The sequence below is a fragment of the Danio rerio genome, chromosome 24, assembly GCF_049306965.1.
Source record: "Danio rerio strain Tuebingen ecotype United States chromosome 24, GRCz12tu, whole genome shotgun sequence".
In the NCBI taxonomy this organism is placed as follows: domain Eukaryota; kingdom Metazoa; phylum Chordata; class Actinopteri; order Cypriniformes; family Danionidae; genus Danio; species Danio rerio.
The window spans coordinates 35,620,001-35,642,500 of NC_133199.1; the positions used below are offsets into that span (position 1 = coordinate 35,620,001).

The window sequence follows — 22,500 nt, forward strand, 5'->3', positions numbered from 1 at the left end:
GAAAGACCCACCCCTCACTGGCAAAGGTCCAGAAGGTGTCGCAAACATGAGCTCATTAGTCCTATTTTTACAGCTATTCTATAATAAATTGTGAAAATAATCTATTGGAAAAGGCTTTGAAACCAAGAGAAATCCTGTGTTGGCTGTCGCTTCTGCATGGCTGAGGAAAGTTAGGAAATTTGCCTAATAAATGACAACAGGCTTAAATTTAAAACTTTAACAGTTTCCTTTTTTCTAATGATATATGCTTTATACATTATAATTTATTTTAAAATAGGTATAGTTCTTATATTTCTTAATACTAAATGTCTAGGAAATGTTTTTGACACATCAAAACATGTGTTTACGATGACCATCCAACAAGATAATCCAGCAAAAAATTGTGCTTAAAATGTCACAAAAATTCAGTATTTAAACCTCATAATTAAAACGAAAATAAGGTAAATAACTGCAAAAAGGTCCCACCCATTTCACCAGGCTGGCTACAGGCCTGAAGCATCTATAACTTTTTTCATTTTAAGCATTAAACTGTAGATGGTGGATAACAAAGGCCAAAGTGTCTTCTTTCCAAGATATACGAACTTTGAATGTAGACCAAATTATTTAGCATAGCAACTTTTAAGGTTTTAGTTTAGGACGGTTTTTGAGAAAATGCCTCTGTGTGGGAGAAAAGAAAAAAATAATATTCTCAGAAATTTTACAGAAATCTAATTTTGCATGCTAATTTTAATCAAATTTGAAATATAAACTCATGAAACAAGATATTTTTCGAGATCATTACATTACCTGTGTTTGTATATGGAAAAACAAAAATTTAACACAATAAATTTTTTTCTCATTACTTCATAATGTATAACTTTTTAAGCATGACACGATTGACTAGCTCAAAATGTCTTCTGTCTAATAATAGTATAAGTATTTCTTGTTCGCTGGCTAGGTTAAAGAATATTTTTAGAAAAACATATTTAATAATTGAGTTTGAGTGAAAAAAAATTTCTAGTCGAATTTGTGCAAAATTCTGATTCGGTTCGGAGATTCACAACGTTTCATTTCCGGTTGGGCTTCAGCAGTACTTCTAAGAAAACACAAGCTGACAGGAAATATATCGTGTCTAAAATTTATTTTACATAGGTAAGTTCATTTTCTGTTAACTTGCTGGCCCCTTATGTTCTTCAAAACCGCGCTGAATTCGAGATTTCGTTATTGGACACGTGCCATTTCAACAGGATATTAATAATTGCACGTTTTAATTCGACAAGCGTGTTCTGTCTGTAATATGAGTTGCCTTTGCCCTCAGCAACAGGCCAAACAGACTCCTCACCAAAACAATCATTTGCGCGCGCACGCGTCACCTGATATTTCTCACTGTATGTTGACCCCTCATGTTTTCATTTCTAGAAATAAATGAAGTAACCTAACTACTCAGACAGGCATGTCCCGAGGCCGAAATTCAGGTACAGATATTTCATGCAATATCTACCATTGTGTTGTGCTGCTAGTATTGTTTTAATTGAGTTAATATGGAGCATGTATGGCTTTTAATGATCATCTTTCCTACTTTACAGCTGAGCAAAGACACGCAGACATCGACTACACACAGTTGAAACGGCTCATTCAGTTAAATGACAGGTAGAAATGCCTTAATGTGGTAAATTGATGTTGTGGGTTTGCTTTTTCTGTTGCTTTTGAACTACTAATCTTTAAAACACGGTAATAAAATGTCTTGTTTTTTTCACAGTATGAGTTCAGCTGAAGAGACCCATAAAGGATTCATGGAGCTTTATGATGGAATATTCCAGCAGCCTCAAACATCTTTACCAAAAAAACAACTCAAGGGTAGGATGTGAGTATTTTTATGTACTTTAAATGCTAAAGTAAATAGTATTTCCACTACACATCTTATACTATAGACCACCAAAACAGTTTTAAACTTTCCAAAGTACGCAGCAAATGTTATGAAGTAAATTATTTGCAGTTAGTGTATCTAATATATAGTGCAACTCCTGTGTGTTTACTTCCAGCAAGCGGTTCATGGTCAGTTTCAGGTAATGCCATAATCCTCTTACCTGAAGAAGTCGTTTATTCAGCTCCAAAACTTAGTACTTAGTAAACTCCACAGCAACGTAAACTTAGTAATGCTCAGAGTTAAATTAAAAGTAGTTGACTTAGAAGCTAGTTAGAGTGTAATGTAATCTAATCACAACCTACTTTTCAAACAATGCTACTCGAGCTATTTGAGATTTGTGATGTTTGTAATGTTACTTAATAGGGCTGCACAGTTTTGGAAAAATCTGACATTATTTTCAGATAATTTTCTGCGACATACATTGCCATTTATAAATATAATTTCATTAGATAACTTGAAGAGAAAGAATTCATCTAGAACTCATCATTTGGATTGATTGAGATGTTCAGTGATTATGCATTACATCTGCATAAAATGTAATAAATAAAAAGCATATAAAACAGAGCAAAAATAAAGGTTAAATTGTGCTTTATGGTTTTCAGGAGATTCTAACAGTGTTCTGGTCGAATGTAAAATTACATGATCCAAAATCAAACAAAAAGTGCTCAGGGGTAGCATAAATAATGTGTCGGTGCTCTTTGAGTAAACAGCAAAAGTCAGTCTAAGGTAATCAAAAAATGTGAAAAAAAAAGTTAAAATAGAAAAGACATTGTTTGAGTGCTTCAACTGGATTTTGCTGTTTAAAATGACATAGTCTTCATTGTATAAATCATTCAAAAATATTTATTTGTATTAAAACTTACAAACAGTACTGTTTTTTGTGTCAAAATGCTTTAAACTTCTAATATTCTCACAATCAAATGGCTTAAATTCAGCAAAATCCTGAATTGTGTGACTGATCAGCTAAAATGCCAAATCAACATTGACTATAGTGGATGTGCACATTGGAATATCAATGTTGAAGCGATTATATTGTGCAGCCCTATTACTTAACCCTAATAAAGTTTAACAATCGGTGCACAGAAATCAGCTATTAGTTATATAATGAATGCATGCTATTTTGTTTTTGATTTTTCAGGTAACATCATAATATCTCTCTGCTAAATACTGTGATGCAAACATTGGTCCTAAGACATTTCCTGTTTTACATTTTTAATTTCCATACCTATGAAGAATTGTAAAAGATCTACATGTTGATAAGCAACATTAGGACGGCTGTTTCAACATTGAGTTATTTTTGAAATGTCTCTTATTACAGTTATTAATATAGTTTGACAACAAGCAGGAAATGTTCATGGACCAATGACATGACCACATTGAAATATTTTATAAGCAAGGTTTTCACAAGTCTGGAAAAAAGTATTAAAAAGGTGTCAATTACCTCTTGATATAAATACATTTCCATTAAAAATACAATTTATGTTAAATAATTATTTGAAAAATTATAATTTTGCAGAAATACTTAGGAGAAACATCCCTTTGCAGTGCAAGTTCATTGTTGCAATAAAATATATTTTCATTGTATAGTGGTTTGGATCTTAAGACTTTGGATTTAAAATATATATTTAATATCGTTATTTAAAGTGGTATAATCTAGTGGTTTGCATCACCTTAGCCTGTTTTTAGTGGTACTGATATAAATTTGTGATTCATAGACATTTACATTATAATTGTGTACTGATGTCCTGTATTTTGTTCCTTTCAGTTGATTGCTTCTTCACCTTTTTCTTTTTCTTTTTCTTTAAAAGATCTTGATTTTGTAACAAAACATGGAGAAACCAGTGTTAGATTGTTTTAACAGTTTTCAATGAAGTCTCACTCTATTGAATTAAAAATGCAGAAAAAAGGGCAACATTTTGAAATTTTATTGCAGTTTAAAATAACAGATTTATATTTTAATAGATTCTTAAAATGCAACTTATTTGTGATCCTTCAGAAATTCAGATTTTTCTTATTTTTCATTATTTTTGCTGCTTAGTTTTTTTTCAGGATTCTTTAACAAATAGAAAGCTCAAAAGAGCTGATAAGTGTCTTCACTTAATTCTGCTTAAATCTGAAACTTTTTTACTGAACCTATTCTGTATACAGTAGTATACACTTATCGTCCATTTTATTAGGTACACCTGTTCAAGTACTCGTTAACGCAGACATGGTCAAGAAGAATTGCTGCAGTTCAAACCGAGCATCAGTATGAGGAAGAAAGGGGATTTAAGGGACTTTAAGCATGGCATGGTTGTTTTTGCCTGATGGACTGGTCCGAGTATTTCACAAACTGCTGATCTATTGGCATTTTCATGCACAAACATCTCTAGGGTTTACAGAGAATGGCCCGAAAAATAGAATTACTCCAGTAAGCGGCCTGCTATTGTCAGAGGTCAGAGGAGAATGGCCAGACTGGTTCCAGCTGATAGGCAACAGTAACTCAAATAACCACTTGTTACACTCGTTCTGCAGAAGAACATCTCTGAATGCATAACACGTTCAACCTTGAGGCAGATGGGCTACAGCAGCAGAAGACCACAACGGGTGCCACTCCTGTCAGCTAAGAACAGGAAACTGAAGTTACAGTTTGCACAGGGTCACCAAAATTGGACAATAGAAGATTAAAAAAACGTTGCCTTCTCCCATGAGTCTCGACATCTGCTGTGACTTTCAGATGGTAGGGTCAGAGTTGCCATCAGCACCATGAAAGCATCCTGCCTTGTATCAACAGTTCAGGTTGGTGTTTGTGGTGATGCAATGGTGTGGGGAATATTTTAATGGCACACTTTGGGCCCATTAGTTCCAATTGAGCATTGTGTCAACACAACAGCCTGCCTGAGTATTGTTGCTGACCATGTCCATCTCTTTATGACCAGAAGGCAAAACGGGGTCCAACCTGGTACTAGTAAGGTGTACCTAATAAAGTGGCCGTTGAGTGTATATTGAAATCAAACTCGCAGAAAACTTTCAGCAGACATCAATATTCACTTGTAATAATTCTATTTTTGTCTCTTGAGAATGAATAAAAAAGCATTGTATTGACAAGAGTGTGCTAGAGCAATTTTAACCCCTGCTAAAGGTGTACCTAATAAAGTGGCCGTTGAGTGTATATTGAAATCAAACTCGCAGAAAACTTTCAGCAGACATCAATATTCACTTGTAATAATTCTATTTTTGTCTCTTGAGAATGAATAAAAAAGCATTGTATTGACAAGAGTGTGCTAGAGCAATTTTAACCCCTGCTAAAGGTGTACCTAATAAAGTGGCCGTTAAGTGTATATTGAAATCAAACTCGCAGAAAACTTTCAGCAGAAATAAATATTAACTTGTAATAATTCTATTTTTGCCTCTTGAGAATGAATAAAGCATTGTATTGACAAGAGTGTGCTAGAGCAATTTTAGCCCCTGCGTCAAAGTGGCTATTCTTAAAAATCGGCCTTTTTGGAAAGTCGCATCTTCTCAAGCGAAAGTCACAAACAGGAAGTTTTTCTACTTAAAGACATGTGGGTTGCACCCCTGCAGAGGCGTGACGCAGGAACTGTGGAGCTGTCAGTCATTTCAGTCCCACTCTGAGATGTTCTGAGTAATGTTTACAGCCTGCTGGAGCAGCAAAAATGAATGTTCTTGTGGGTAGTGACATATGAGTCATGGTTCTAATTGGCTGGAATATAGATCTGCTCCTGGTTGGAATCAGACATCTTGAATAGAGCTCACAAAGAAGGGTTATTTAAGGATTGGTTAAAATGAAAAATGGCAAGTGATTATCTTGTAAATCAACTTTAGGACTGTGGTTAAGTTCTGACTGAAAGCTTTGCCTAATGTGATGTCATGTGATTTTTAGTTGCACTGTTAATCTGGAGTGGGGAGACTCCTACTTATTCTTTATTATTACTTTCACACATTTTGAATAGTATTAAAGTCATTAACCCTTTAAATCTGATTCTGAGATTTTTTTTTTTTGACAGTTCTTTTGCGTAGATCGTGTTTCTGATATCCAATATAAATCTAAAGGGCTTAGGTGTGATGTCAGTGAAATTATGTTGAAATATTATTTGTTCTTGCAGATTAAAGAATATGTCAATGTTATTCATATACATAGAATGTGAAGCATTAAGACAAGGAGATATATTTCGATCTCCATAGTGAGCTATGTTTACAGACGTAATATAAAAGTCAACATACATGATTCAGCTGAACACACAAGCAATGTTCCTTGTGAGCATTTCCCTTGGCCTGAAAAAAAAACTAGCCTAGGGTACCATTTGCTGTTTAAAACTAGACGAGAACAAGCCTAGAGCAACATCTGGTGTTAAAAACTAGCCTAGAGCCATTTTCTGGTAAAAATTAGCCAGGAACTAGCCTAGTACACCATCTGCTGTTAAAACAATTAGCCTAGAACAAGGTTAGATCACCATCAGCTGTTAAAAACTTGCCTAAAATGCCATCTGCTGTTAAAAAATAGCCTAGAGCACCATTTGCTGTTAAAAATACAGCCTATACTGCCATTTAGTATAAAAAAACTAGCTTAGAACTAGTTAGTTTAGAGCTGTTAAAACAAGTCTAGAGCGCATCTGCTCTTAAAAACTAATCTATCTGCTGTTAAATACTTTAGTTTCGAGCGCATCTGCTGTTAAAAACTATTATAAACTAGCCTAAAACACCATAAGCTGTTAAAAACTAACCTAGAACTATCCTAGAGCATCATCTTCTGTGAAAACACTAGCCTAGAGTGCCACCTGCTGTTAAAAAAACTAGAAAAAAACTAACCTAGAACTATCCTAGAGCACCATCTTCTGTGAAAACACTAGCCTAAAGTGCCACCTGCTGTGAAAAAACTAGCCTAGAGCACCATTTGTTGTTAAAAAAACTAGCATTAAATGACATCTGCTGTAAAAAATTTGCCTAGAACTAGCCTGGAGCACCAACTGCTGTTAAAAACTGGCCTAGCCTGGAGCATCGTCTGCTGTTAAAAACTAGCCTAGAACTAGCCTAAATCACCACCTACTGTTAAAACATAGCCTAGAACTAGCTTAGATCACCACCTGCTGTTAAAAACTAGACTAGAGCATTATCTGCTTTTAAAAACTAGTCTAGAACTACCCTGGAGCACCAACTGCTGTTAAATACTAGCCTAGCCTGGAGCATCATCTGCTGTTAAAACTAGCCTTGAACTAACCTAGAGCACCATCTACTGTTAATACACTAGCCTAGAACTAGCTTAGATCACCACCTGCTGTTAAAAACTGGCCTAGCCTGGAGCATCGTCTGCTGTTAAAAACTAGCCTAGAACTAGCCTAAATCACCACCTACTGTTAAAACATAGCCTAGAACTAGCTTAGATCACCACCTGCTGTTAAAAACTAGACTAGAGCATTATCTGCTGTTAAAAACTAGTCTAGAACTACCCTGGAGCACCAACTGCTGTTAAAAACTAGCCTAGCCTGGAGCATCGTCTGCTGTTAAAACTAGCCTTGAACTAACCTAGAGCACCATCTACTGTTAATACACTAGCCTAGAACTAGCTTAGATCACCACCTGCTGTTAAAAAATTAGACTAGAGCATTATCTGCTGTTAAAAACTAGTCTAGAACTACCCTGGAGCACCAACTGCTGTTAAAAACTAGCCTAGCCTGGAGCATCGTCTGCTGTTAAAACTAGCCTTGAACTAACCTAGAGCACCATCTACTGTTAATACACTAGCCTAGAACTAGCTTAGATCACCACCTGCTGTTAAAAAATTAGACTAGAGCATTATCTGCTGTTAAAAACTAGTCTAGAACTACCCTGGAGCACCAACTGCTGTTAAAAACTAGCCTAGCCTGGAGCATCGTTTGCTGTTAAAACTAGCCTTGAACTAACCTAGAGCACCATCTACTGTTAATACACTAGCCTAGAACTAGCTTAGATCACCACCTGCTGTTAAAAAATTAGACTAGAGCATCATCTGCTGTTAAAAACTTGTCTAGAGCACATCTGCTGTAAAAACTAGCCTATCTGCTGTTCAAAACTAGCCTTGAACTAACCTAGAGCACCATCTACTCCTAAAAAACTAGCCTAAAGCGCCATCTTCTGTTAAAAATTAACCTAGAACTAGCCTAGAGCACTATCTACTGTTAAAAAAAGTCTAGAACTAGCCTAGTTTGTAGCCTGCTGCTAAAAAAAAAACTAGACTAGAGCATCCTCTTCTTTTAAAAACTAGTCTAGAGCACCCCCTGCTGTTAATAACTATTCTAGAGCGTCATCTGCTTCCTAAATTCCCATCTACAATTGATTCTGAGATTAGTAATGCATTTGGAAAATCCCAGAGTCCATTTCTCTAACATTTTTTTCGCTACAGCTCTAACAGATACTCCGTTTTGATGTTAGCAATGCCTGTAGTCTTTTACAATGAAACTCTCTTTTTTTAAACTACTGTATGTACTATACTATATTTCATTATGAATATAATCTCAAATTGGCAAATGATGGATATAAACTTTACGAGCATAATCTGATCTTCTCCATTTCTGTTGGCAGGCATCCTCCAGTGAAGCCGAGCCTCTATGAATCCGTCCAGGAGGTCAACAGACATCAGCCACACGGAAAACTGGCTCAGGAATCACTCATGAATCAAGCCATCAAAGCCCTTAAGAAACTGTGAGTATGACTAAGGGTTCTTTGTGGGTAGTTTAAAGGCCCTCTGGGTGTATTGATGATACGAATGACTGATATAAAACGCAAGTTTATACGAAGTTTATATGGTTTTGTCAAGCCTGATTCGAGGTCTGTAAAGAAAGTCATGGATAACCTCAACCGCATCAAAAGCATATTTAAATATTTTCTTTTTTATTATTTCAATGCAATCCTGGGGTGTCAAGCCTGATTCGAAGTCTGTAATAAAAGTCATGAATAAACTCCACATCAAAAGCACATAGCAATATTTTCTCTTATTATTTAAATGCAAAACAATGGTAAAGTGTTATGGTAGTATATGTTAAAGTACATCTATTTTAAGCTTATTTTCATTTAAAAAGTGAATCTCATTAAGTGTATTTACTGAAAATAAGCATTTTGTTTCTTCTGTACTTCTTATTTGAAACAAAAAAAATCATAATGCAAAACTTGATATGAAGAGTTCAGATGCAAAAACCTCTGAATTGCCATCTGAAATTTCCATCAAAAATTTGCTTTTTTCTCAGGCTCCTATGTTTATGTTGACTTATTTTATTTTAAAGACATTTAAAGGGGTGAAATGACTGAACCTACACACAGAAGCCTGATAAAATGGTCATATTTGATATGTCAAGATATTGACTCAATCTCAAAATGACTTAATGTTCTCAAAGTAACAACTTAATATCTCAAAATAATGACAATATCTCGAAGTAACAACTTAATATCTCAAAATAATGACAATATCTCGAAGTAACAACTTAATATCTCAAAATAATGTCAATATTTCGAAGTAACAACTTAAAATCTCAAAATAATGACAATATCTCGAAGTAACAACTTAATATCTCAAAATAATGACAATATCTCGAAGTAACAACTTAATATCTCAAAATAATGACAATATCTCAAAGTAACAACTTAATATCTCAAAATAATGACAATATCTCAAAGTAACAACTTAATATCTCAAAATCACTTAATATCTCAAAATAATGACTCAATTTAGAAATGACTTAATATCTCAAAATGACACAATATCTCAAATTAATGACTTAAAATCTCAAAATAACTTAATATCTCAAAGTATTGACTTAATATTTCAAATTAGTGACTTAATATCTCAAACTAATGGCCTAATATCCCAAAATAATGACTTAATATTTCAAACTAATGGCCTAATATCCCAAAATAATGACCTAATATCTTGAAGTAACGACTTAATATCTCAAAATAATTACTTAAAATCTTGAAATAATGACTTATTATCTGAAAATATTGACTTAATATCTCAAAATGACATAATATCTTAAATTAATTATTTAATATCTCAAAATGACTTAATATCTCAAAACAATGGTCTAATATCGCAAAATAATAGCTCAATCTCTCAATGTAATGACTTCACTCAAAGTAGCGATTTAATAAGAAGGCTATATTTTGTCGCTATCGACTTAATATCCAATAATTACGACTTAATATTTTAATAATGACTTAACATCTCAAAATAATGACTTAATGTCTAAAACAGACTTCATATGTCTAAGTAATGACTTAATTTCTTAAAAACAAAGACTTGATATCTCAAAATAATGACTTGATGTTTCAATAGCTAAATATTATGTCGTGATAACAACTTAACATCTCAAAATAATGAAGTATTATTATTTCATAATACCAAAATCAGTACTTATTTTCTTTACTACAAAGCTTTCTTTTTTAACTGTGCAGTTCGGGGCATCCATAGTTGTCCAATAACTTGCCAAGATAACCAAATTAACCTAGTTAAATCTTTAAATTGCACTTTAAGCCGAATACTTGTGTTTTGCAAAATAATTATTAAAATATTATGCACTGTCATCATGGCAAAGACAAAAAAAATCAGTTAAAATGTTTAAATGTTGGGACAAAAATCTCTCCATTAAACAGCTGTTGGACAATTTTGTAATAAAGACTTAAAAATTGACAGAAAAGCTAATAATTTTACCTTATAAAATTGTCCTGGAGTTCAAATAAGAATGGATCACATCCATATGCATTTTAATAATGACAACTATGGAAGGTGTTCAGTCTGTTGTTTGCATGCAAGCTCCCCAAAACCAATTTATTTTTATTATGATTAGACAGACAATTTTATCTGTTTATATTCAGACTCCAGAAGTGTTTCCATCCACCAACAGAGGGCAGTGTAGCACCTTTTAGCAGGCTGACAAACCATCATGACTTAGACCACATGCATCAGTATACACATTTTAAGTGACAAAGTTTTAATTAGTTTTACCATTTGAAAATTAAAATCATATCTCTCATAAAAAAAAGACAAAGACATTTTTGGGGGAATTTACTGTTGAATGACATCTGGTAACACTTCATTAAGAACACAATAGAGGATGGGACTTATCTCCTGCCCTCTCCGCCATTATCTTACAGCGTTATCTTAATTCATATCGATATGGCCTGTTTTACTTTTCTGCTGTCACTGTTCATTACTGTCAGAATATCTTTGTGTGGGAGAGCGAGAGAACAGCGAACTGTATTGCTTTTCTTTGCTCCCAGTGACAAGCATCACAGGATTGTGGGATTGGAGTCTCCAAGTAGTTCTTTCTCTTGCTTATGATTTGCTTGTAGGTGTTTGGATATCATTCCTTGTAATGCAATCTGCCCTGCTCATCCACCAAACTTCCTAGGGATAATAGAGCTGTTTTTTTTATTGGTAGTTTTTGAGCTTTGTAGGACAGAGAGACACCAGAGATGCAGGAAAGAGAATATGGAGATACTTCAGTGAAGGATCAGAGCATTGTTGGTGTGAAAAATTTATATGAACTAGATTTTGATGTGTTCCAGAGAGAAAGCCTATGCTGTTCACTATATATTGCAGAGATTCCTCTTTTAAAGTGCATAACTGTTCTAAAGGTTGAGGTTTACTTTTTATGCTTTTAAAAGAAGTCTTTCATGCAAAAATGCATGACTTAAAGGTAGTTTTATGTAATATAATATACAGTTGGGGTGTCACAGTGACTCAGTGGTTAGCACTGTCGCCTCACGGCAAGAAGGTTGCAGGTTCGAGTCCCAGCTGGGTCAGTTGGCATTTCTATATGTGCATGTTCTCCGGTTTCCCCCACAGTCCAAAGACAAGTGGTACAGGTGAATTGAATAAACCAAATTTGACGTAGTGTATGAGTGTGTGTTTGACTGTGAGATTGTACGGGTGTTTCCCAGTACTGGGTTGCATCCGCTGCGTAAAACATATACCGGATAAGTTGGTGGTTTTACTCATGACCATTTGTGAATAAAGGGTCTTAGCCGAAGGAAAATGAATGAATGACTGAATGAATTATATACAGTTAATTTACTTTAATACAGCAAAATTATATGAATTGTTTTTTAAATATTTGTATTGGCTTGCACTGAAGTTCCATTTCAAATGGTTTATTTTATTTTCAAGATCTGAGGTGAACTATCTGCTGCTGCTTTCAGTAGTATGGCAATAAATGTCATGTAAAATGGCATTCAAGCTCACATTGTTAGTATTTAACACTAAATAAAGCACATGAGGTGTACCTGAGGTGATCATTGTCAGTTTTCTGTTGTTCAGCTACAAGAAATTTAAGGGAGGGAAGTTTATTGCAATACATTTTAAACATAATAATTTGAATTAATAATTGCTAATAACTATGTTGTTTTATCTTTGCTATGGTTTAGGTACAGAATACTTTGCTAGTTATTTTACAAGATAGCAGTTTTCAGCTTAAAGTGAAATGTACTGGGTTGATTTGGTTAATTGGGCCCAAGTCATTGGACAACAGTGGTGCGTTTTGTAGCCAATTGAATGAAAATCCGCGAATAATATTGACTCCAAAATATTTTTACAACTGCTTTTATTTCATCCAAATTAGAAGGAAAAATAGTTCTTCAGAACAAAATATCAAATACTGTGAACATTTCCTTGCTCTGTTAAACGTCTCTTCGGAAATATTTGAAAAAGAACTCAAATAATGATTTAGCCTTCAACAGATTACATGTCAACTATGCACATAGTTATTAAAACTAACAATTATTGTAAGGCAACAGATTTCCCAGTTTTCCTTTAAAAGTAAACAAATTGCTTTCAAAATCAACAGCTTTACTCTCTTTTTAAAGTAAAGTAAACTAAACACTTATAATATAGCTGTTATTAAAATATAGTGCTTAATGTTTTTTAAAAATCTTTTAGGAACAGTGTAAAAGTCACTTTTAATCAGATTAATGTGCCAAAGTTTAAAGGTGCTGTATCTAAATTTTTGACTCTTTTAAAGCATAAAAAGAGAAGCATGCCAAGAGAATATTCTTGTTTATCTGTTAGATATTCTGCTTTGAAAATGGGCGTTCTGTGCTGGAATGTCTGTCTTTGTTTTGGTTCTTTTAACTCGCCCAATGCCAGTTAAGCCAATTAAATTTTAGCACTCCGAGTTGGATTGCTGGAAAACAGCGTATTTCGGTTGTCAAGTGAGTGTCTGCCACCTAAATGCGACCTCTGGTGGAGAGAAGCATACTCAGAAAAAAGAGACGCAGATTCAGAGTTCCACATGAGGTGGCTATTAATTAGCAAATAATATAAATATTATGAATGTAACCATTTGGTGAGCAGGTTCAATTGTAACCCTGTGTCCTAACAACATGCTGCGTGATGAGATTTGCAGTGATAAACAATTTGGCTGTTTGCACCAGACAAAACACGACATTTAAATACAGCCATTCAGAAGCACAGAATAGTGCAGTCACTGCACTCCGACGAAATGGTAAGGTTATAATCTAATTAATACATTAGGGGTGTCAAAATTAATTGTTTCTTGATTGACAATTCTGTATCAGTTTAGTAATAATCCAAACCGGTTATTAAGTACTGACGTCATTTATCTGATATGTGCTATGTCGCGTTAGCTAACTATGGTGAGGGAGGCGAGGGTGAGTAGTTAAAACACTCCAACTACTTAAAAACGCAGAAACTTTGCACAATTTCACTGAGTGTGTGTTTGCTGGACAGTCTTTCATGTCGTTTATCAGTGTTTTTTATCTGTGAACAGCGCAAACACGTTAGAGCCAATCGCAGCCCTTTCTGTTGAGCATGTGACCAATCATAGGCGTGTAAGAAAGAACTCGCTAGACAAGGCTCAGTAAGCTAGCGGGATATTTGCATTTGCTTATTTGCTATAAATGGTCATGTTGTTCTGTGCATGTACTTGAGTTTTTAAAGGTACAGTTTATATATGACTGCTTATATTAAGGGCCAAAATTATATTACAAATAATATATAAATATATCTTTACATTTTTCTTTTGCTGTGAAGTTAAATATAAAATTGTGTATGGAAAGCATCATCAATGCACCAAGATATCGAATTGAACCAAATCGATGGCATGGTAATCGTAACCGAACCGTGAGACCAGTGTAGTTTCACACCTCTATAATACATATTAAACCTCTTTAATGTTATTCAATGTAGATGCAACATCACTGATATGTATTGGCTTGCACTGAAGTTCCATTTTAAATGGTTTATTTTATTTTCAAGATCTGAGGTGAACTACCTGCTGCTGCTTTCAGTAGTATGGCAATAAATGTCATGTAAAATGGCATTCAAGCTCACATTGTTAGTATTTAACAATGAATAAAGCACATGAGGTGTACCTGAGGTGATCATTGTCAGTTTTCTGTTGTTCAGCTACAAGAAATAAACGCCGTTTCTAAAATATAAATTTCAGGTGTTGCTTAGCACAAAAACTAAAATATGGAAAATATTACTTCTGTTTTGTGCCGTTGCTTTTATTTAGAACACGACACTGACCTACAGTCAGGCACACTGTTGTTGGTGTCGTCAATCTGGCAACCTGCGCTTGTTTTGAACCAGGTGTGCAATACCTAGTTTAACCAGTGGGTGTCAAACATGCGTACTGCACCTGTAATACTTCACAATGCTTTCATACGGAACCCCGGAAGGGACGTAGTGGAGGAAAAAAAAAATGGGTGGGTGAAAAAAAAATAATGGGTGAAAGAAAAAAAATGGGTGGGAGGAAAATATATATTTCTAAGTTTTTTGCGTTCTCTCGCAAAGTTTTGCGTTCCCTCGCAAAGATGTTTTGCGTTATCTCGCAAAGATGTTTTGCGTTATCTCGCAAAGATGTTTTGCGTTATCTCGCAAAGATGTTTTGCGTTATCTCGCAAAGATGTTTTGCGTTCCCTCGCAAAGATGTTTTGCGTTCCCTCGCAAAACTGTTTCTCCACAAACACTTCCTGTTCACTGCACTCACGTAAACCCTCCCGTTTTTGCCGAAATTCTCCCGTATTTTACCATTCTATCCCACTTTCTTTACATTACTGTGCGTATGCTACCTATGAACCAGAATGCATGTATAAGTGCTGACTGACAGACGCGCTTCGTACAATAAACTGATCCCAGATCAGCGTCTGTACACGCCATTTACAGAGGAGCGGGTGTATGTTTAAACAGACAAATACACTGAATAATATGAAACATCTCCGTCCTGCATGTTTTATTTTAAACAGCTTATTTTCTCTTAAATGAGCACAAACAGTTTCTAAAGTAATGGACTGCTTTCATTATAGATCTGTGCATTCTTACAGAGACACCTCTGTTATCAAACTAAACAAAACATGAGATTCATTTGCTGCGCACTTGTTTGATAACAGAAGTGTCCCTTTAAATGGCGCGTACAGACGCTGATCTGGGATCAGTTTATTGTATGGAGCGCGTCTGTCAGTCAGCGCTTAAACATGCATTCACTGGTTCAGAGGTTGCAAAGTGAAAGGCGACAATCAGCGCACAGTAATGTAAAGAAAGTGGGATAGAATGGTAAAATATGGGAGAATTTCAGCAAAAACGGGAGGGTTTACGTGAGTGAAGGGAACAGGAAGTGTTTGTGGAGAAACAGTTTTGCGAGATAACGCAAAACATCTTTGCGAGGGAACGCAAAACATCTTTGCGAGATAACGCAAAACATCTTTGCGAGGGAACGCAAAACTTTGCGAGAGAACGCAAAAAACTTAGAAATATATATTTTCCTCCCACCCATTTTTTTTTCTTTCACCCATTATTTTTTTTTCACCCACCCATTTTTTTTCTCCTCCACCACGTCCCTTCCGGGGTTCCGTACTTTCAAAATCAATGACTTTACTTTTTTTTTTAAAAGTAAAGTCAACTAAACACTTTTTACAATATAGTACTTCATATTTTTAGAAATCTTTTTGTGTCAAAGTCAAAACTTTAATACTGCACACGATGATATTTTAAAACCCCAAAGAAATAATAAGCATCACCATCCCATGGGACAATCTTTAACTGGTGCACCATAGTAGAACATAATCAGCGTGCGTACTAAGCACTCAGCGTGTGATAGATGGACTGTGCCTTAGGCGGAGTGTATGGAGGCAGATGGCAAAGCGTTTCTCCTGGAATGCTTCACTACTTTAATGTGCTTTGCATGCTTAGGTATAACAAGAGAACATTTGTGCTTAAATGTGCCATATTACAACTGAGAGCATGGATCACACACAGAGAGCTTCATGCATGGGTGGCTGGAAGCTAAACTTCTTGTGATGCCCGTTTTGCATTGTAGTGACATCACCTGTGGGGTTTTGCGATGCCCTTGTAGATGGTTGTTAATGCTTTTTCATGTCTTCATGTGTTTTATTTCTTCCCCAGCTCAGTGTCTAGATATCTGGGTTGTGTGTGGAATTGCCATTGGGGGAATGTGTTTGAAAGATGTGAGCTGGATAAGAGAAATAGGTCACGATTTTTTATTCGATTTGGGAGACTGGATCGTCTCGTCCCTGTGAGGTTCCGCCTTGTGACATTCAGAGAACAGTATTGTGAAAGAATCTGCAAATGAGATTAGAAAGGGTAAAAAATCGCAAGCCCACAGCGATAGACACTCGACGGTTCCACTGGAATCATGATCAAAATGATGAATAAGGACCCGAGGGTTTGCTTTAAAGGTAAACAAAATCACTGATTTAGTTTAAAGTCAACATGAAATCCAAATTTACATCTTGTTTGCTTTTATTTATAAGCACATTGCTGGTCTAATTGTGCGTGTTTTTTAGTGTGTGTTATTTTTAATAGAGAAAAGTCCTTATCTTCCTGTCAGAAGGCAATAACTTGCTTTGATTTTGAATGATATGCTCTTGTGTTTCAACAACACTCCCATTTCATGGCCACGGTCCAGTTCATTCCAGATGGATAAAATCAAGGCCTCCCATTAAATTTCCTGTTTGAAATCATAGTTGCAATTACAGCATTTGGGCCCAAAGAGCCCAAAAGGAAGTATTTGACAATTTATTATTTATTTCACTTTCTTTTGTATATTGTTTGTGTCTGACATTCTGTTATTCTTTCTATCGTACTATCCATCCATCCATCCATCCATCCATCCATCCATCCATCCATTCATCCATTCATCCATCCATCAAACCATTTATCTATCATCCTCATATCCATCCATCCATCTATCCATCCATCCATCAAATCATTTATCTATCATCCTCCTATATATCATTCTATCCATCCATCCATCCATCCATAATTTGTTCCATCCATCCATCAATCCATCCAGTTTTATCATTCTGTAGCTCTGTTCTATATATCATTCTGTCATAATATCTGTTTTTCTGTTGTTCTATCTGTTACCATTGTACCATTTTCCTTTTTTTTTTACTTTCAGTCTGTTGTCCCACGTTTCAATCTTGTCATTCAGTCCATTGTTCTATCATTTTATTAGTCTGTCCATGTCTATCATTCTCTATCTGTTGTTCTGTAATTGTATTCTTCATTTGATCATTTTATTGTTCTATCCATCTGTCGATCTTATCTGTCATTCTCTATATTGTTCTGTATGTTTTTTTATCAATCTATCTATAATTTTTTATTCCATACATCCATTTATACATTTTTATGCAGCTTCCATTCATGCATCCTGAAGGCTTTGGTTTTTTTCATTCATGAGCCAATCAAGCGTTGCCATTATATAATTTTGTGTTAGTTGCTGAGTGATTAGTCACTTGACATTTGTGGCTCAGTTCATTGATATAAAAACATAAATGTACAACTGAGCAGAAATGGTATATTTCAGAATTAATTCCAGGATGTGAGCATGGATGCTTACGGTGTGTTTTCGTCATCATAAATCATCGTGAATTTTAAATATACTCAGAAATGTGTCTCAAAATGACATTTTTAGTTCGAAAAATGTATCTCCTATTTTTATGCACATTTTGGAAAATTGCAAAAATCTATCTGTATTTAGAATTTTACCAATTAGATGGATTTGGAAAAAAGTCTATTGGAAATTTATAGGACAATGCATTATGACAAATATTATGACAACTTGTGCAGCCATTTTGCATGTAAAGACTTGAATAATAACGCAATGAACTACTGAATACATGTTGTGGTGTGAGTATTCAACAGAGACCAAAGTAATACATTTTGATCAACATGACATAAGCAATTGATAATGTAGAAAACATCAGAGGATTGCACATCATCATTTGCATGGATGTACAAAAGCATTTGCAACTTGTTCAAATAAATAAGAAACTGCTTTTTTTGATATGCGCAAGTGACACAATGGGCTTGATTTTCAAGGCTGATTTATACTTCTGCGTCAAACGCCGGCGTATGCTATGGCGCTGACGCATAGCCCTTCGCCGTGGCCGTCGCCGTCACTGACGTGCACCTCTCAAAAAATGTAACTACACGTCGCAACGACGCGTAGCGTAAGCTCTGTAATTGGTCGGCTGTGTAGCGCTGACGAGTCTGGGCGGGACCGAGAGCCGCACGAATTGCGTGGAGTACTGTGTGGAGTACTGTGAAGGAGCTCCGGATGGAAAGTTTTGTTTTGTGTTTACCTCATAGTTAAAGTTGTTGCACGTCCGCTGGTTCCTGCCTCAAAATGAGCGAGTTTGAGCCACTTGTACATCCCGGAAGTGTTCAGGAAAAGCAAAAAAGCAGCGAAGAAACTCGACACAGAGGAACATTTACACCTCACTGCCAACTAGCATTTCGGAAGTGTTAATGCAGACCAACAGAGACAGCGCGCAGAAGTATAAATGCACAGCCACGCGCGTTGCATGCGCCGTAGGTTACGCCGGTCACCTGACGCAGAAGTATAAATCAGGCTTAACGATCTAGATGCAACGTCTAAAGCGCATATCGTAAAAGCATTAAGGGGGGGTCCGAATCCACTTTTACTATTGGTCTAACACATGTTCCAACAGGGTTGTGGTTATTCTCTTTATGAGTTATGAGTGTGTATTGAGTATAAGGTGCATTAAACTAATCAAGAGTCTCATCTTCCATTCCCTTTAGGAGTCAGTTGCGTCACGCCATGGCGCATTTGCTATTTACATGGCAGACTTTGTGGAAAAACTGAAAGCCTTACTAGCGGAAAAAACAGTTAAACAGACCATCTGCATGAGGATATAGAACGAGCCTCCTCCATTTGGCCTCTTTACTTTACTTTTACTCTTTACTCCTTTACTTTCGTGGATAAGGAGTTTATTTTGTATACCTACTCCACTGAAGCCATCCATTAGCCCACATATTTAATTTAGTTTAAGCGCAAAGATTTGTTTTCAAACTATTTCTAAATTCAGTTCTAATTTCCAGGAAATTAATAAATGAACATTAATAACAAAGTGTGATCAAAAAACTGAGTTATATCCAAACACATGTCCTGGTCTTATGCCCCATATGGTGATGCAGACATCAACAAGACCCAACAGGTGGACAAATCTAAACTTAATTTATTAAAAATATAAATATGTATATTATAAATATTACTAACTAATAAAAATAACATTATACAAATGCAAACTGTCATGAATAAAGTGAAAAAGCCCCCTGAGATGAATGTGGAGGAAGAGGTTTTTTTTTTATATTTTTGTAAATATTAATAATTTTTGTAACATTTTAATCCTTTATTTTTTAATAAGAAAGATGTTTGTGTATCGCTGTACATCCTGTGTGTATTAAGCATGTGTAAGCGTTTGCAAGTCCAGCGCAGAGCACATTAGTTTAGACCAGCTTTTAGAATGTCAGTGGAACGGTCGGTTTCAGTTCCTCAAAATAGCAACGCGCCAACCATGCGCCTTAACACACCTCCTATTTAGACCGGAACACCCATGAGTCCACAAATTGGAGCAAATGGATTTGCTATTTAGGGTGCTTTCACATCTGTAGTTTGCTTCATTTGGTCCAGACCAAGGGTAATAAATGATACATTGTTGGATCTTTTGCCGTCTTTGGGTCGTTTTCACACCACACTGCTGGCTTTGGTCCGAACCAGTTGAAACGAACCAAAATGCAGTCATCTGACAAAATCCACATCTCTCATTGGCCAGGTGTTGTTGAACTTATTTCCTAAACTGCTTATTGATTGGTCAGAATTCACATGCGGGAAAATGCCAGTGAACACCCGCAGGTAAACAAAACCTTTTACTCTGGAGGGACGACTGCGCTGGCTGATTGTATCCCTGCTTTAGACAAACTAAACATTACGAAAATGAAGCGCAGCCGCGGCTGGAAAACAGTGTTTAATGCATCGCTTGTCACTTCAGGAGGAGACATGAATTAATTTAGCTAAACTGCGACGTGGTCATCTTGCGGAAATATTACCAACGATCCATCAGGTAATGTTTTCCCCCTCTCTCTGTTGGTAAAGTGCTGTCAACAAATATTTTTCCTCCATATCCCATAATGCACAGCGCATCGGTGAACGGCAGCTGAATTAGTCCAGAGGGCGCAGTACTTTTTGTGGTTGGACCTGTTTTAGTACGGATCATATTCTCACCACAAATGAACCGCTCCAGGGTTCGTTTGAAAGCGTACCGAGACCACCTCTTCAAGCAGGTCTCGGTACGCTTATTTGGTCCGTTTTTGGTGCGCACTCGAGTACGATTGCTGCATTCTGACCTGCCCAAACGAACCGCACCAAAAGGGGAAACGAACTCTAGTGCGATTCAATTGAACTAAATAAGGCAGGTGTGAAAGCACCCTAATACAACATGGTGCAAATTGTGAAAATTAGTGTTGCGCTGGTCTGAAAATAACAACAAATTGTGCCAAAGACGTCTTGCGCCTTATTTCGCTGAGTGTATGATAGGACCCAATCATGTGATGTTTTCTAAACAATTTTCGGTAGGAGCACGCGCCAATGTTTCAGCAATTAATACGTCATTGACAATCATTTTATTATCCAATCAGTTTTAGACCAAACCCCTATATATACCAAAGCTGTCCTACCTGCAGTAACTCACGACTTTAGCATCCCTCCTTCACCCTGACACCTCACCTCTTAAACATTACACACCCGGGGGGAGCGTTCTGGGGCCGGTCTAGATACTTAGCTCGAATCCCAACTTCTCTCTATTCCCTGATAAGATGAATAACACGAGTTGGGGTGTCTTCCCCGAGCTCAGAGCCCTCTCCTTATGAATATAAATATGCTTTATTCTTAAACATCTGTAAGTGTGAACTCCTGAAGTGAAGATTAAACAGGTACTTTTAAGAATTTCAATTATGATCTGAGAAATGTACTAAAGCGAAAAACTGTAATAGACAAACCAGCAGACAGACCACATTGTAAAACATCTAAAATGTTGTTTTGTTTATTCAGAAATCACTCAGTCAAAGTCCATCATTAAAGTGGTTCAGTTTATCCAGAAGTGATGATTTTGTTCTCTTACGCTCATTGGATGGAAACTCTCCTTTATTTGCATATCTTTAATGCAATGTTACAGTTGTGCGCATAAATTTAATTCACATTTTTGGATGGAAACATAGCTACTGTGATTCATCAGTACATTTTAAACCCCTGCGAAGATTAGCTTGTTCTCTAAAGGTCATCCGGAGACCTGGTGTGTGAGTGTGTGTTTGTGTGTGTGTGTGTGTATGTGTGTGCATTCACTAATCTATATGGGTTTGTTGTCTACATGTCTTTACATCTGCTCTTGTCATAAAGCCAGTTTTCCCCATCCAGGTCTCATGGGGAGCTGGACCAACTGTGCTGGCACACACACACATACGCACACACACACACACACACATGCTTCCTGCTCTTGCACACTGTTCCCGTGAGAGCTTGTCTCTCTGCCAGTTTTGGAGGCAGGAAGTGTAGCTCCACGTCCAGGAGGCCATTGTAGCCGTCAGAGCAGGGCAGGGATTGGGGGGAGAGGACCAGCGGAAGACTTTCTGCTTATTTAATGAAGGAAGCCAGTCAGCACAACCTGCTTTGTGTGCACTTTCTGACTGTATTTTTGTTATAGTTCATGTATTTATTTTGCTCTGTGTTTGAGGGCTCTCTGACCCCTCCTCTAGACTTCACCCTTTCCCACAATCCTCCTCCTGTGTTTCCTGGGGATGTGTGCTGGACGGGGAAACACACTTTGACCCAGAGACTTTTTTGTGTGTTACCTGAAACTCTAATCTGGAGAAATGTGAGCTTATATGAGCTTCCCCCATTTTAGAGTAAAGCATGTAAAGCTATGGGAAAAAAATCAGAAGACCACTTGAAAAATCCTCATTTTTTTCTGTGTGTATTACACTTGGTATGCATATATTTGGATGTAATGGGTAATATTTCTTTCACTCTATAAAGATTTTTATTTTATTTTATTATATTATAAAATTGTTCAAAATAGCATATATGATTAAAAAATTAGGGTTATTACATGCACCTATTATTGATTTCCTAATTCTTTTAAAGTTAAAAAATTGGTTTTAATATTTAATAAAAATAAAAAAATATATGAAATATATAATATATTTATCATTGAAATATTATTATAATATAATATTTAATATTTTTATCAATTTTTATTTTATGCTGGACGAAATGGCACAGAAT

At 36.0% G+C, this 22,500-nt stretch overlaps 1 protein-coding gene across 3 annotated transcripts in view; it reads left to right on the forward strand.

Moving 5' to 3' along the window:
* Positions 1-1,077: 1,077 nt before the first annotated feature.
* Positions 1,078-22,500, forward strand: part of cnbd1 (cyclic nucleotide binding domain containing 1) — a 79,678-nt gene continuing 58,255 nt past the window's right edge. Inside the window, exons 1-5 of one of the 3 annotated variants that reach the window (XM_009302167.5) lie at positions 1,078-1,131; positions 1,399-1,454; positions 1,566-1,629; positions 1,739-1,843; positions 8,465-8,584. In XM_009302167.5, the coding sequence (XP_009300442.1) occupies positions 1,433-1,454; positions 1,566-1,629; positions 1,739-1,843; positions 8,465-8,584 (311 nt within the window). In that variant the 5' untranslated portion in view covers positions 1,078-1,131; positions 1,399-1,432. Of the gene's footprint in view, positions 1,132-1,302; positions 1,455-1,565; positions 1,630-1,738; positions 1,844-8,464; positions 8,585-22,500 lie in introns of those variants that run through there. The other 2 variants (XM_073940946.1, XM_073940945.1) reach the window with 2 other exon arrangements.